Here is a 17,160-nt window from a genome sequence, read left to right as displayed (position 1 = left end):
TTTTTGCGGTACGCGGGCCTCTCACTGTCGTGGCCTCTCCCGTGGTGGAGCACAGGCTCCGGACGCGCAGGCTCAGCGGCCATGGCTCACGGGCCCAGCTGCTCTGCGGCATGTGGGATCTTCCCGGACCGGGGCACGAACCCGTGTCCCCTGCATTGGCAGGCGGACTCTCAACCACTGCGCCACCAGGGAAGCCCAGAGTGATCATCTTTTAATGGCTGCAAAATTGGCCATTGTGTGAATGAATCATGATTTACTTAAGCAGTCTTTATGGGAGAACATTTTGGTTGTTTTCAGTTTATAATGGCTATTTTGTCCAACCTTTCAATAAATTACCTTATTGATGGGGCAGGAAATTCCAGATACAACATTAATTAAAGTACAAGAAATGGCCTTGGAGAAACCTCATGCATAAAGTTCATCACCCAGTGACTGACTTCTTGTTTAACATGTTTTACCTTTTTATTGAAGGTAAAGCATACACTTAGAAAAGCACAGGAATCGTAAGTGTACAGCATGATGGCTTTCCACAAAGTGAAACCACCCAAATGAGGAAATGGAATATTATCTGCCCCAAAGCCTTCAGATTCTCCTGTTTGGTCATCACCTTCTCCCCAAAGGTAACTACTATCCTGACTTTTATCCCATAGACTTTTTTTGGCCTGTTTTTGAGCTTCATATAAATGGACTCAAACTGTATGTACTCTCTTGGGTCTGGCTTCTTTTGCTCAATGTCATGTTTACAAAGATCACACTATTGCATGTAGTTGTAATTTTGTCATTCTCATTGCTGATAAATATTCCCTTATGTGAATACGCCACCATTTTTATTCTTTCTAATGCTGATGGACGTTTGAACTGTCTCCTGTTTGTAGTATTGCAACTAATGCCCCTGTAAATATCGTTGTTTGTCTCATGACACACACCTAACAATGGAACTGATAAGACATGGTTCATAGAGCGGCTTTAGTTGGTACTGTGAAACAGTGTGTGGAAGTAGCTGCACAAAGGCAGGTTCCCATTAGCAGCTGATGAGAGTTCAAGTTGCCCAGCATCCTCACTAACACATGCTGTTGTCAATCTCTTTATGTTTGCTGTTGTGGTGGGTGTACACGGAATCTCATCATCATTTTAGTTTGCATTTCCCAGAGGACTGATAAGGGGGAGAACCTTTTCCATATTAGCCACTTGGATATCTCCTGCTGTGAAATTCATTTAAGCCTTTTGCTTGTTTTTTAAAAATTAGTGTGCTGGGCTTCCCTGGTGGCGCAGTGGTTGAGAGTCCGCCTGCCGATGCAGGGGACACGGGTTCGTGCCCCGGTCTGGGAAGATCCCACATGCCGCGGAGCGGCTGGGCCCGTGAGCCATGGCCGCTGAGCCTGCGCGTCTGGAGCCTGTGCTCCACAACGGGAGAGGCCACAACAGTGAGAGGCCCACATACCGCAAAAAAAAAAAAAAAATTAGTGTGCCTTGTTTATTGATTTATAGGAATTCTTTATGTATTCAGGAAAGAAATCCTTTGTGGACTTGTACAGAATATTGAAAATATTCTTTCCCAGTATGCTATTTGCTCTTTGATACTTCTGATGAACAGGAGTTCTTAAATTATAAAATAGTTTATCAATTTTTTCCTTTTCTGGGGTCCTCTTTGAGAAATCTGCAGTTATTCCAAGGTCATGATGATAGTCTCCTGTCACCCTCTAGACTCTTTAAATTACCTGAATTATGCACACTTATCTTCCTTAATTCATACCTTATGTTTTCCGAAGTTGGTCATGAGGGATCGTCCGTGTGTTTTCTTTCCACTTTCCTTCACATCTGGATGCTGAGTAAATAAAGCATAATATGACTATTTTTCTTCTTTGCTTTTGTTTTCTCCTTAGTTCTGGTGGAAGGGCATGGAGTCCCTCTCTCCTTCCATCTCTAGGTGGGCAGCCGGCAGGTCCTGCTCATTTCCTCCTGCTCTACCCTCCACTTCCCTGAAGGTGGCTGTGTCTGCCATGAGAGAGGGGGGATGCTGCACAGAGAGACCTGGGCACCATCAGGAGATGGTAGCTGCCAACAGCTCCCCAAAGCTGGGGTCAAGGACCTCTCAGTAATGCCCAGGTGTGCAGGCCTCTCTAGTGCCTGTTCACAAGGCTCTCTACAGCACAAGATGTATTCTTTTCAATGCCCTGAGGGGGAATAAATCATCTTCAGTTAAAAGTAGATTTAATTTTGAAAAATGGCCACAAGTCATTAACAGCCAATTCAGTTGACTAAAAAAAACTAATCAGACTGATCACTTAATTACTATTTAGAATTTGGAAACATTAAAAACAAATAAAATCCAAGTATATCTATGAGGCAATAAGATTGTTTTTCTTTAAGTAAACTGCAGCAGAGCTTATCTGTTCATTAAAATCATTCCCTCTGTGGTGAGCACAGGAAAGATGTATTGTAGATTCTGAATTCCTCCTCATGTGAATTAATTTTCCAGGCTAGAGATCTCTTTATTCTAGGGAACAGAAAAAAAAAAAAAAAAAAGACCACTCTGCTAAAAGGGTTTAGACTCTTTTTCCAATTGTCACCCCTAAAAATATGTATTAGGTGATTCACTGCTAATTACATGATGTAAGAGGAGACCAATAGGCCCCGCCCTCCCAGGACTTTCAGCTGAACAGAGATAATCTCATAAATGGAATAAATGTAGGTGAGCAAAACCACCCGAAATCAAAAGGTCAGGAAGAGCATCTACATATATCCATAGAAACTAATCAAAGATACAATGCGGGATGGAGAGGGGGAGCAGTGAGAACTGGGTTGGGGAAAAGGCAGTTCAGAAAATAGTGGAGGAGGGTGGGTGGCAGGTTTACAGGGTAATTTTAGTTGACTGGTTTATATACCTTGACTGCCTTTGAAGATCAATTAAAGCTGATCATTAACTATTCAAAAACCCTAGAATTAAGAAAGTAGTAAGATATGGTAATAGAAGTAACACTGCTCTTCAAGTTAGGAGACCCAGTTCTGTCACCATGTAGCCTCAGGTCCCCCATCTCTTTTTTTTTTTTTTAAGGTGATTTAAAAGATCATTTTTAACCTATTAGAAAAGTTTTACAAAACTAGGCTTATTCAGTCTGAAGAACAGAGAATTGAAACGGTGTTTTAAGGTGAATGAGAGTCTCTCTGATGGATTTAAGTCTAAGCAGGAAATTATATACATCAATACATTGATGGGAAACAGAAGCTGAACACATAAGAAATACCCTGGTACTCAGAATCAGATGGAAAGAGAGGGATTAATAGGTGAAGCAAAACATAGGAGATTCCAGCACACACTCTGTGCTAAAGACTTGCTCCTCTGGGGTAAACACCCACTTCTTGACCTCAGTCCTCTTATCTGTGACATGGGGGAGGAATGGACCAATTAACCTCTGAGTTCCTCTCCAGTTCTAGTAGCTCATCTATTAGTAGGGAGACCATGTCATCTATTGTCCAAAACAGGACTCTTAAGAGTGAAATGGGGACTTCCTTGGTGGCTCAGTGGTTAAGAATCCGCCTGCCAATGCAGGGGACACAGTTCGAGCCCTGGTCTGGGAAGATCCCACATGCCATGGAGCTACTAAGCCCATGCACCACAACTACTGAGCCTGTGCTCTAGAGCCCGTGAGCCACAACTACTGAGCCCGCGTGCCACAACTACAGAAGCCCGAGCGCCTAGAGCCCGTGCTCCACAACAAGAGAAGTCACCGCAGTGAGAAGCCTGCACACTGCAACGAAGAGTAGCCCCCGCTCACCACAACTAGAGAAAGCCCGCTAGCAGCAACGAAGACCCAACGCAGCCAAAAATAAATACATAAAATAAATAAATTTATTTTTTTAAAAAAAAGAGTGAAATCAGGCACCTTTAATAATTACGCTGGGACAATAGGTATAAAGCGAGGTTGCCCCAAGCAAGTTGAGGTATAAGGTCAACCATTTTAATAGGCACCTGCTATGCCCCAAGGATTATGCTAAGTGTATTACATATATTCTCACTTAATATATACAACCATCCCTGGAGATAAGTATAATTAAAATCCTAGTTTTGCAGATAAGAAAAACAGAAGTATAGTGAAGTTAGATAATATGCCCAAAGTTACAAAGCTAGTTGGTGATAAAACAGGGATTCTGTGTAGTTCTGTCTCCTCTCTGGCTTTCTCTCCCTCCCCCACTCTACACTCCTTCTTTATGTACCAGAGGAATACACACAGATATCTCTCCCCAACTTGACCTCTCCTTGAGCATCAGCACTGCATCTTTCATTGAATCCATGGATCAAACACTGTGCCAGGAACTCAACATGAATACAAGGGAGACAGCAAGCAAGAGAGATGTAGACTTTGTCCTCCCTGGGCTTGCACTCTTATGATGGAGACAAACGATCATAACACACTATAATAAGACTATGATGGGGAAAAGTTCAGGGTACTGCCTGAGGGCACGGGAAGGCCATCTACCTAGACTTGAGGATCGAGGAGGACTTCTAAGGGGACATGTTACAAAAGCTGAAGCCAGAAGACAGGTAGACATTATCTACGTGAAGTGAGGAAGAGGAAGTGTGCGAGGAAAAAGCAAACACAAAGGCCAAGTGCCAGGAACATGGCACTTTCCAGGAAACAAAGAAAGGCAGGGGTTGGGTTGTGTATTTGTACTGTACACACGCACATTAATGGACAAATCAGAGCTGGGGTCAGATGATGGAGAAAGGATCTTTTGGGCTATAGCTTTCAATTTGAGCTTTATCCTCCAAACTATGAAGAGCATTTGAATGGTTTAAAATAGGAGAATGATGTGATCAGATGCATGTTTCTGAAATATTGCTATGGTAGTGGTATAAATGAGAGACTGGAGGGAGCGGGACAGCAGGAGAGGTGCAAAAGTTCATGTTAGGAATAATTAAGGCTACCCAGATGGCTGTAGCTGGGATGTAAACAAAGAAGTGAATTCAGAACTCTAAAGAAGGCAGGCATCCTTCTACTAAGTTCTTCCAGTGTGAAGGATGAGAATTTCATTTTTATTTTACTTCGGAGATCTCCAGGAAAAAGCTGGCACCAGTAGCACACAGTACTGTACTGCTGAGTGACGATCCAGGAGGGAAAGGAGCGGAAGTGATGAGCTGTCCTGAACCCCACAGCACATTCTCAGCCTTGGCTCTACATGTGCCTATGTATCTGACACAGATGGACTTGTCTCAACAGTAACTTGTCTTTGCTTGCCACTGAACCAAAACCATACTTTAAAAACTAACACAACAGCAGGGTTAAAAACCTTAACACTTCATAGTCCAGTTTATTAAAGTTGCAGGCTCCATTTACTTTCTGCAAGTCTGATACATTCTTGCAGTCACCCAGGTTTAAGGGAGAGTAAAAAATAAGAAAAAGGAGGAGGAGTTTTGTCCTACTACATCTCTGAAATTTGAAGTCCCTTACCATCTTACCTGATAGGGAAATTACCATTAGAATCTCTTCCAGAAAAAGAAAGATGGTCTTGATTTGTTTCTTCAAAAATCCCCAAGACCTGCTGTTGTCTTTCCAGTTGGAATGATCTAGGATGGAGCAAGCAAAGACTTCTCCAAAAGCATAAGGGGAAATGACTGGCCCAGATTAGCCAAAGAGAGTTCACCAGGGACAAGAAGCAGAAATCAAGCCGGGTTAACTGAATGTGATTTTACAGACATTTATGTGGTTTAAACTAAGAGGCTGGAGGGTCAGGGAGGAAAGGGAGAGGCTAACTGGTATTTATAGAAATGTTCAAGAAAATTCAAAATTCTATGATAAACTGTAAGGGCAGTAATGCTGTAAATGACATTTTGGTTGTCTCCCAACATTCCATTCTGCCCCTCCAGCATGCAGGGGCAGAATGCATTTTCAGAGGGGCAGACCTTGGTGCCAGTTCCAGGGGTAAGTTCTCAGTGGCATCAGCAAGCCAATGGTATCCTACGCCCTTGCCAAATTACTGTTCCAAGAAGGACACATATACAAGGCCACCACGGGGATCAACTCAGGGGTGGGCACATGAGCTAAGATGCCCAACCAGAGCTCAGCACGAATTCTGGTTTGTTGGATGAGGCACATACACCGTCTCACTCTCTCTGTACTTGGACCAAGAAACACATAGCTCAGGGGCCTGTTGGCAGTCACCCTGCAACCACCAGGAGAGGGGGAACCAACATGGGATGATGCTAATCACGTGGTAGGTAGAACAGAAAGACAGGTCTTTGATGACTCTGCTGAGCCTCTGAATTAAGCCCACCTTGAAGGCCACTCTGCAAATGAACTTACCACTTACCTACCCGAACGCCTTTCTTCATTATTTAAGCCATTTTGAATTCGGTTTTCTATGTTTGGAAACTAAACAGACCTGAGAAACAGCCAGGCGTTTGAATGGCTGGACTTCTGTAGAGTCTAGAAAGTAACCACCAAAGCTGAGTGGTTGCTCAGGTCCAAAAATGATGATCTTCCCTCTGCCTGGGGAGCTCTGAGCCCTGGAGGATAGGCGGCAGTAGCAGGGGAGGCTGCTATCAGCTAAGCCAGGCACCACATGGATCTCCTCTGGTCCAGAATAAATGCCCTCAATGTCCTGCCATGATAACATCAGCAAACCCACTATCCCTCTTCCTTGCCCATTTATGATATTTTTATTAGAAAGCAGAATAAAAACCTCAGCCAGAGCCCAAACCATTCATTCACTCAGCAACTATATATGAAGGTCATACTAAGGCCCAGGCACTATACAAGTCAGGAAAACAATGGTTATCAAGACTGACATGATTCCTGCCTTCAGAGAATCTACAGTCTAGTTGAGAAGACAGATATTGAACAAATAAATGCAAATGTGTAGGAAAAAAAAAAAACTTCTTGAAAAAAGAAGATATAACAGGCTACCATCAACAATATAAAAGGGATAGCTAACCTAACCTACTAACATCAGCAAACCCACTATCCCTCTTCCTTGCCCATTTATGATATTTTTATTAGAAAGCAGAATAAAAACCTCAGCCAGAGCCCAAACCATTCATTCACTCAGCAACTATATATGAAGGTCATACTAAGGCCCAGGCACTATACAAGTCAGGAAAACAATGGTTATCAAGACTGACATGATTCCTGCCTTCAGAGAATCTACAGTCTAGTTGAGAAGACAGATATTGAACAAATAAATGCAAATGTGTAGGAAAAAAGAAAACTTCTTGAAAAAAGAAGATATAACAGGCTACAATCAACAATATAAAAGGGATAGCTAACCTAACCTATGGGTCAAGGCAGGACTCATTTAGAATACCACATGGATGCTGGAATTTAAAAGCCTAAGTAGGAGTTAGCTAGAGTAGATGTGGAAATGGAGTGTTCCAGGCAGAGAAAATGGAATGTGAGGAAGACCATGGCATTTAGATGGTTGTGGCTGGTGTGACGTCGTGGGTGGTGGTGTGACAGGGAAAATGGGGAGATCTGAGACAGGAGAGGTAGGCAAGGATGGAATTATGCAGGTCCTTGAAAGCCCAGTTAGTTTGCAATTTATCCCAAGCATAATAGGAAGCCACTGAAAAATTTTGAACAGCGGAGTGACACGATCAGATTTGCATTTTTAAAACATCATGCTGATTTCAGAGTGAAGGTTAGATTTAAAGAGGGCAAGAGAAATCTAAGTGAGAGTTGACATTGGCCTGAATTAGGACACAGCCGTGGAGAAGAAGTGGACAGACAGACACACTCAGAAGGTGTGATCAACAGGGCATGGAGGTCGCCTGAATGAGTCCCCACCCTCACCTGAGCACAAGTGGGGAAGATGAATGCAGGGGCACTGGGCTTTGTCCTGAGGGTGCCAGTGAAGGAGTATATGAATCATTTCTACACCCACCCATGCACTTTAATCTATTATTCACTATTTCTCTCCATTTTTCAGGAGGAGATTCTCATTTTTCCAGCAATATGAGGATAGAAATGGAAAAACTGGAGAAGCCTTCCACAAATGACAAATGATCAGAAACAAAGCATGAGGTGCTTTCTTTTTCCTGTTGAAGGACAAGTACAAGAGGGAAATGTATACCTGCTTCAGGTGTGCATTCAAGCCTTCATGCGTGGCCTTCAGTAGTGCCCTCACTGTGAAACTATCAGGATCTTCCTTGTCTCGAATTTGAGATTCTTTTAACAGCGACTCCAGTTTTTTCCTTATGAAAGATTCCACCTGATGCTCAGTGGTCCCGTTATTCTGCGAAGAATTAAACAGTGGAAATAATTTCCCTTAAGGAACACAGAATCACTTAGAACACAGCCTTCACTCAAGCCAACCTTGCTGCTATAATTTCTCTCTCAATTACCTGTAAGAAGTTAAGCTTATTGTACCAGTTTTTGTCCTTCTCCCACCAGCCCTCCACCAATCCCATAAAATAATGATGACTATGACTGCATTCAACCTTTGACAACCCTATAGTCTTATTATCATTCCCATTTCAGAGACACAGAATCTGATGTTTAGAGAAATAAGTTGATCAAGGTTACAAAGCTAGCAAAGAACTGAGGCAGGATTCCAACTCAGGGCTCCTAAGTCCTTCTCCCCACACTACTTTACACTTTCACTAGAGGGAAGGCCAAGGAAAGTCTTGGGAGAATAAGTTTTCTGTACCTACATAGGGAAATTTGAACAAGACTATACTATTTAGAACAAATCACTTCCTTCACTGAAGGGGAAAAAGTGCTATGGAAATCTTTGGAAAGGAGGATTATTCTGAGATAAAATGTCTTTCCCATCTCTGCCCCACTATGGAATTGGAGGGAATTCACTACTGACTTGTGCCTTGACTCAGCACTGTAATTACCTTAAGATCACAACTAATTTCAAGTGTTTTGGATAACAAAGCTCTGCCCATGTCCAGGAGATAATTTACACAATGTTTAAGTGATCAAGGGACCCAGATTTCCTAGAAGTCTGCTTAGTGCAGGTTTTTGGCCCGCTTGTTCTACCTGAAACTAACGGCCCAGGCTCTGTTCTCCCCTTCTCAACTCCCTCCCCCTCCCGCTATGTCCAACACCCTTCCATAAACTCTTCAGCCACTTGCCAAAGGCCAACCCACCCAAAGGCAAGGAAGGGGTGCTCCTCCACCAGAACAATGCCCCTAGTCCTCACCAAAAGTTTAAGATTCATTTTTCCACTTGCAAATTTGTTACTAAGAGGTCATTATATTTATATAAGAGAATGGGCAGTTTTTCAGTAATGCATTCATTTTCACAAAATCTCATAAGAGCAAAGCAATACAGATACAAAGGGAAACTGGAAAAAAAAAAGCTACATCAGAACAGGTTATTGAATTTCCCTGTATTAATATCACATGCATGAATATCTTTAATATACCCAGTGAATGAGGCACTCCACTTCACTGGAGGCCCTCAGGTCCTGCAGGAGACACAAAGGTGGAAAAGAGCTGGCCTTTGACATCAGGAGCAAAGATCCCATTAGGCTAACAAAGGCATGTCCCCAAATATCCTACCCAGGTCCACACAGCTGCCTGCAAAAGCACAAATGACCAGCACAACAGTGGTTCTGAGAAGGAACACGGCATTTCTGCCTGAGTGACCAGGAAGACCTCAAAGAACAGGGGGGACTCTGTATGGTAACTAAAACTTCAACAGTGATGAAGAGATGTCATCCATCACTCTAGCAAAGGTTTTTACATTAGCAAAGCGTGTTTTATAAACATAGGAACAGATTCATTTTCCTGGAGCAGAAGTTCATGAAGCGGGGTAGTGGCAGATAAAGTTGGAAAAGTACTTTGGGAACAGGTTGTGGAGGTGCCTGAAAGCAAGAAGTCAAGAGGTGTGGAGTCGCTGAGAGTCTCTGGGTAGACAAGTGCCTGAGGTACATTTTAGAAATAACAGTAACCAGGCAGCATATACAGAAAGAGAAAAGATACCTTACAAATGAAAAGCCAGATGTGAGGATTGGTTCAAGATGGCGGAGTAGAAGGACATGCTCTCACTCCCTCTTGTGAGAGCAGAGAGCACTGGAAACACAACTAACTGCTGAAAAATAATCGACAGGAAGACACTGGAACTCACCAAAAAAGATACCCCACATCCAAAGACAAAGGAGAAGGCACAATGAGATGGTAGGAGGGACTCAATCACAATAAAATCAACTCCTATAACTGCTGGGTGGGTGACTCACAAACTGGAGAACACTTACACCACAGAAGTCCTACCACTGGCGTGAAGGTTCTGAGCCCCACGTAAGGCTTCATAACCTGGCGGTCCAGCAACAGGAGGAGGAATTCTTAGAGAATCAGACTTTGAAGCCTAGCAGGATTTGATTGCAGGACTTCGACAGGACTGGGGGAAACAGAGACTCCACTCTTGGAGGGCACACACAAAGTAGTATGCATATCAGGACCCAGCCGAAGGAGCAGTGACCCCATAGGAGACTGAACCAGACCTAACTGCTAGTGTTGGAGGGTCTCCTACAGAGGCAGGGGGTGGCTGTGTCTCACCGTGGGGACAAGGACACTGGCAGCAGAAGTTCTGGGAAATTCTCCTTGGTGTGAGCCCTCCCAGAGTTCACCATTAGCACCACCAAAGAGCCCACGTAGGCTCCAGTGTTGGGGTGCCTCAGGCCAAACAACCAACAGGGAGGGAACCCAGCCCCCAGCCTCAGCAGACAAGTGGATTAAAGTTTTACTGAGCTCTGCCCACCAGAGCAACAGTCAGCTCTACCCACCACCAGTCCCTCACATCAGGAAACTTTCACAAGCCTCTTAGATAGCCTCATCCACCAGAGGGCAGAGAGCAGAAGCAAGAAGAACTACAACCCTGCAGCCTGTGGAACAAAAACCACATTCACAGAAAGACAGACAAGATGAAAAGACAGAGGGCTATGTATCAGATGAAGGAACAAGATAAAACCCCAGAAAAACAACTAAATGAAGTGGAGATAGGCAAACATCTAGAAAAAGAATTCAGAATAATGATAGTGAAGATAATCCAGGACCTCAGAAAAAGAATGGAGGCAAAGATCAAGAAAATGAAAGAAATGTTTAACAAAGACCTAGAAGAATTAAAGAAAAAACAAACGGAGATGAACAATATAATAACTGAAATGAAAAATACACTAGAAGGAACCAATAGCAGAATAACTGAGGCAGAAGACTGGATAAGTGACGTGGAAGACAAAATGGTGGAATTCACTGCTGTGGAAAAGAATAAAGAAAAAAGAATGAAAAGAAATGAAGACAGCCTAAGAGACCCCTGGGACAACATTAAACGCAACAACATTTGCATTATAGGGGTCCCAGGAGGAGAAGAGAGAGAGAAAGGACCTGAGAAAATATGTGAAAAGATTATAGCTGAAAACTTCCCAACATGGGAAAGGAAATAGACAGACACCCAAGTCCAGGAAGTCCAGAGAGACCCATATAGGAAAAACCCAAGGAGAAACATGCCGAGACACAGAGTAATGAAACTGGTAAAACTTAAAGACAAAGAAAAATTGTTGAAAGCAACAAGGGAAAAACAAATCAATAACATAGAAGGGAACTCCCATAAGGTTGACAGCTGATTTCTGAGCAGAAAGTCTACAAGCCAGAAGGGAGTGGTATGACATATTTAAAGTGATGAAAGGGAAGAACCTACCACCAGGATTACTCTAGCTGGCAAGTATGTCATTCAGATTCGATAGAGAAATTAAAAGCTTTACAACAAGCAAAAGCTAAGAGAATTCAGCACCACCAAACCAGCTCAACAACAAATGCTAAAGGAACTTCTCTAAGTGGGAAACATAAGAGAAGAAAAGGATCTACAAAAACAAACCCAAAACAATTAAGAAAATGGTTCCACTATTATTCAACATAGTTTTGGAAGTCCTAGCCATGGCAATCAGAGAAGAAAAAGAAATAAAAGGAATGCAAATTGGAAAAGAAGCAGTAAAAGTGTCAGTTTTTGCAGATGCCATGATACTATACATAGAGAATCCTAAAGATGCCACCAGAAAACTACTAGAGCTAACCAATGAATCTGGTAAAGTAGCAGGATAAAAAATTAATGCACAGAAATCTCTTGCATTCCTATACACTAATGATGAAAAATCTGAAAGAGAAAGTAAGGAAACACTCCCATTTACCACTGCAACAAAAAGAATAAAATACCTAGGAATAAACCTCCCTGGGGAGACAAAAGACCTGTATGCAGAAAACTATAAGACACTGATGAAAGAAATTAAAGATGATACCAACAGATGGAGAGATATACCATGTTCTTGGGTTGGAAGAATCAATATTGTGAAAACAACTATACTACCCAAAGCAATCTACAGGTTCAGTGCAATCCCTAACAAATGACCAATGGTATTTTTTACAGAACTAGAACAAAAAATCTTAAAATTTGTATGGAGACACAAAAGACCCCGAATACCCAAAGCAGTCTTGAGGGAATAAAAAACGTAGCTGAAGGAATCAGACTCCCTGACTTCAGACTCTACTACAAAGCTACAGTAATCAAGACAATATGGTACTGGCACAAAAACAGAAATATAGATCAATTGAACAGGATAGAAAGCCCAGAGATAAACCCACACACCTATGGTCAACTAATCTATGACAAAGGAGGCAAATATATTTAAGAGACTGTCTTTTCTCCACTGTATAAGTGGTACTGGGAAAACTGGACAGCTACATGTAAAAGAATAAAATTAGAACACTCCCTAACACCATACACAAAAATAAACTCAAAATGGATTAGAGGCCTAAATGTAAGACAAGACACTATAAAACTCTTAAAGGAAGACATAGGAAGACTACTCTTTGACATAAATCACAGCAAGATCTTTTTTGATCCACCTCCTAGAGTAATGGAAATAAAAACAAAACTAAACAAATGGGACCTAATGAAACTTCAAAGCTTTTGCAAAGCAAAGGAAACTACAAGCAAGATGAAAGGACAACCCTCAGAATGGGAGAAAATATTTGCTAACAAATCAACAAAGGATTAATCTCCAAAATATATAAACACTTCAAGCAGCTCAATAGTAAAAAAACAAACAACCCAATCCAAAAATGGGCAGAAGACCTAAATAGACATTTCTCCAAAGAAGACATACAAATGGCCAAGAAGCACATGAAAAGCTGCTCAAAATCACTAATTATTATAGAAATGCAAATCAAACCTACAATAAGGTATCACCTCACACCAATTAGAATGGGCATCATCAGAAAATCTACAAACAACAAATGCTGGAGAGAGTGTGCAGAAAAGGGAACCCTCTTGCACTGTTGGTGAGAATGTAAATTGATACAGTCACTATGGAGAACAGTATGGAGGGTCCTTAAAAAACTAAAAATAGAATTACCATGTGACCCAGCAATCCCACTACTGGGCATATACCCAGAGAAAACCATAATTCAGAAAGACACATGCACCCCAATGTTCACTGCAGCACTATTTACAATAGCCAGGTCATGGAAGCAACCTAAATGCCTATTGACAGACAACTGGATAAAGAAGATGTGGTACATATATACAATGGAATATTACTCAGCCATAAAAAGGAACGAAATTGGGTCATTTGTAGAGCCGTCGATGGATCTAGAGACTGTCATACAGAGTGAAGTAAGTCAGAAAGAGAAAAACAAATATTGTGTATTAACGCATATATGTGGAACGTAGAAAAATGGTACAGATGAACCAGTTTGCAGGGCAGAAACTGAGACACTGATATAGAGAACAAACGTAAGGACACCAAGGGGGGAAAGCGGGTGGGGTGTGTGTGTGTGATGAACTGGGAGATTGGGATTGACATATATACACTAATATGTATAAAACGGAAAACTAATGAGAACTTGCTATATAAAAAATAAAATAAAATAAAATTCAAAAATTCAAAAAAAAAAAAAAGAAAAGCCAGATGCATTTGTTCCCACTAGGAGCACTAAGACCAAAGTGCTGGTGGGGGAGTTAATACAGGTGAGAGAGAGTTTGAGAGCATTCTGCATAAAACAAATATATATTGAGCTGTTATATGCAAGGTGAAAACATTGTTAAGGTACAACCCCACTGTCATAGAACTTTCAGTGTCACAGAGAAGACAGACACATCAGTGCATAATTACACAACAGGTGCATGTAGGGTGACAGATGGGAACACAGAGGAGGGGCACCTCGCCCAGCCTTGGGAATGCAGGAGAGACTTCCAGGATCAGAGGACACTTGAGCCGAGCCTTAAAAGAGGTGTGTATTAGGTTCCTGTGGCTGCTACAATAAGTTACCACAAACCTGGTAGCTTAAAATGATGAGCTATTTATTTTTTCACAGTTCTAGAGGCCAGAAGTATAAAGTCAAGCTGTTGTCAGTGCTACATTCAGCCTCCCCAAGGCTCTCAGGGAAAAACCTTTCCTTGCTTCTTCCAGTTTATGGTGGCACCAAGCACTCCTTGGCTTGTGGCAACATAACTCTTGTCTCTGCCTGTCCTTGCATGGCCTTCTCCTGTTGTCCCCACTCCTAACATTAATAAAGGATGAGCTGCTCCCACAAAATAAGAGCACTTGTCATTGGATTTTTAAGGCTCACCCGGTTAATCCAGAATGATCTCATCTCAAGATTCTTAACCTAATTACATCTACAAAGAGTCTTTTTCCAAATAAGGTCAAACTCATAGGTACCAGATGGTAGGCCTTGGACATATCTTTCGCTGGCCACAAATCAACCTTCTACAATGGGCTGTATGAATAAGAGTTGATAATCTGGCAAAAAGTGGGGTAAAAGCATTCCAACATGAGCAACACTTGAGCAAAGCAATATCTATGAGAGTGAGTACCCTATATGAACATGGAGAAAAGAGCACCGGGAAACACAGAAAAAGCAACTAAGACTTTATATGCTGTGCTAAGGCTTACAAAGCACTGTCATGTAACAACACTTTGAACCACCCAAGACCCTTTAAGGCAATAGGACTAGCCAAATTATGATGCTTCCCTTTTTAAGAAAAAAAAAATTTCTTTTTACTTATTAATAAACTATAGAGAAAATTGAAAAAATAAATAAAATAAAATGGATAACCAACAAGGACCTACTGTATAGCACAGGGAACTCTGCTCAATGTTATGTAACAACTTAAATGGGAAAAGAATTTGAAAAAGAATAGCTATATGTATAACTGAATCACTTTACTGTACACCTGAAACTAATACAACATTGTTAATCACCTATAGTCCAATATAAAATAAAAAGTTAAAAAAAAAAAAGACTAGCCAAATTTTACTCATAATGACGCAGAGGCAGAAAGATTCAACACCTTGTCCAAACACACATGCCTATGAAGTGGCTGAGGTGGGACCTAAGACTTCCAATTCAAAATTCTGTGTCTACTTCACCATACAGCACTGCAGTCATCCCTTTTCTACTGTTACAGAAAAAGGTAAATTCCTAAGTCAAATTAATCATATTTTAAATAATCTTTATTCCTACAGGACATCTGGGAAATAAAGCATCACAATCCCTCTGTAGAAAAATATACAATAGTAGGTTTCACTTAAGGTCAGAAGTGAATCCAAGAGGGACTTCCCTGGCGGTCCAGTGGGTAAGACTCTATGCTTCCAATGCTGGGGGCGAGGGTTTGATCCCTGGTCGGGGAACTAAGATCCCACGTGCCACGCAGCCAAAAATAAATAAATAAATAAATAAAATTCTTTTAAAAAGAAGTGAATCTGAGAAAGGAAGTCCAGGTCTCAAACTCCCAACACGTTTCAAGTGACCCAGAGCCTGGCAGGGAGCACGTGTGTTGAAAGATCCAAAAGAGAAAGTGTGTAAGAGCACCTAGCATGCCTGGTGTCGCACAAATGCCCCAAATAAGTAAGCATCAGTTTCCTTGCCTGGCTCAGGGCCACATGAGGAGTCAGAGACAGTGAGGAAATGAACCGTGGCAGTTATGCCCAAACACTTTCAGCGTCAGCAAAACAAGGCTAAAGATACAAAGCCGGACCGACTGGTGCTGGTGAAATAATGAATGCTTAACGCAAAGGCTATAATTATTCACCTTACATCCTCTCAACCCTCGGAGTTGCTGAAGGAACGATATTTCTGCCTGTTGATCTTTTTCTTCCTTGTGATTTACAGCACAAGAATAAATAAATGTGTGGCTGAGGTTTCATTAATATATTATCGTTCGGCCCTGGAACCCAATAGCACTACTGAAAAAAAGCTGAGACACACTTAACCTGGCAAGAGTCAGCCACCGTGCAGCTGCAGCAGGGATCACAGTTGAAAGCCATAAGCATCTTGCTCTTTTGTTCCCTGAGCGGTGGGAGAGGGAGGATATTGCAGCTGGAGTTGGGGGGAGGGGACAGCAGCCCTTCAATATGGTCTGGAGTAGTTTCCACCTGAGCCGCAATCAGGCTTCCTAATTCCCATTTCTGAGACGCAAATATGATCTAGGAATATCAACCACAAATAAATAAGTCAAACACAAAACACATTCTTGTTTTGTCTCCAGCGTGAAATGAAAAGATCACTGGAAACAGAGAGGGCTGACCACTTCCAGGCTGGGAAGCAGCAGGAAAGGGGAGGGAGTGGATTGGAGAGGCTGCCCCTTAATGAGGGACTCTCTCTACCACCATGCAGAGTGGCGCTCTACCTGGGCTGCACACTGGAATCACCAGGGGCATGTGGCAAAATTCCAGGCCCCACCCCAGACCAATTACATGGGATCTCTGGGTGAGGACCGGGGCATTGGGATTTTTGAAAGCTCCCCTGTCATTCCAATGTGCAGCCACAGTTGGGGCCTTTGCTTTAAAAACAAAAAACAAAACACTGGAATATCTCACTGTCCCAAAATGTCTTTTTTCCCCCTCTGGGTTAGAGTTGCAGACAGGAAGGATAATATATTAGCTGCCCTTTGTGAGTGCCTTAGAGCTCTCCAAGCTGGTCACCTGAGTGTCTTGGGCTGAAGAGCAGCTGCTTCTCAGCCATCCGAGGCTGTGCGTTTACTCCTGTCCTCTCCTGTCTCCTGCCTGCTCCTTTAGCTCCCTTAAAACACCTTCTTCTGCTCAAGGACCAGCTCAGGGCTTACATTAGCGATAATCATGCTGCAGCTGCTGTTCTTCTTGTAGATCGTATCTAACACTTACTGAGTACAAATTATGTGCCAGGCATTGTTCTGAGTTCTT

General features: G+C 42.2%; 1 protein-coding gene across 1 annotated transcript in view; it reads right to left on the bottom strand.

Annotated features, from left to right (window-relative positions):
• The window catches only part of PLCH1 (phospholipase C eta 1), a 224,402-nt gene that overhangs the window by 28,334 nt on the left and 178,908 nt on the right, over nucleotides 1-17,160 (bottom strand). The window contains exons 12-13 of the mRNA XM_024741299.1: nucleotides 8,068-8,229; nucleotides 1,754-1,825 (exon numbers count right to left, since the gene is read on the bottom strand). Of these exons, the coding sequence (XP_024597067.1) occupies nucleotides 1,754-1,825; nucleotides 8,068-8,229 (234 nt within the window). The remainder of the gene's footprint in view (nucleotides 1-1,753; nucleotides 1,826-8,067; nucleotides 8,230-17,160) is intronic.

The sequence above is a fragment of the Neophocaena asiaeorientalis genome, unplaced genomic scaffold (genome assembly GCF_003031525.2).
Source record: "Neophocaena asiaeorientalis asiaeorientalis breed wild unplaced genomic scaffold, Neophocaena_asiaeorientalis_V1.1 scaffold556, whole genome shotgun sequence".
In the NCBI taxonomy this organism is placed as follows: domain Eukaryota; kingdom Metazoa; phylum Chordata; class Mammalia; order Artiodactyla; family Phocoenidae; genus Neophocaena; species Neophocaena asiaeorientalis.
The sequence above is the reverse complement of the archived record's forward strand: the minus strand, read 5'-3'. Positions and strand labels throughout refer to the sequence as shown.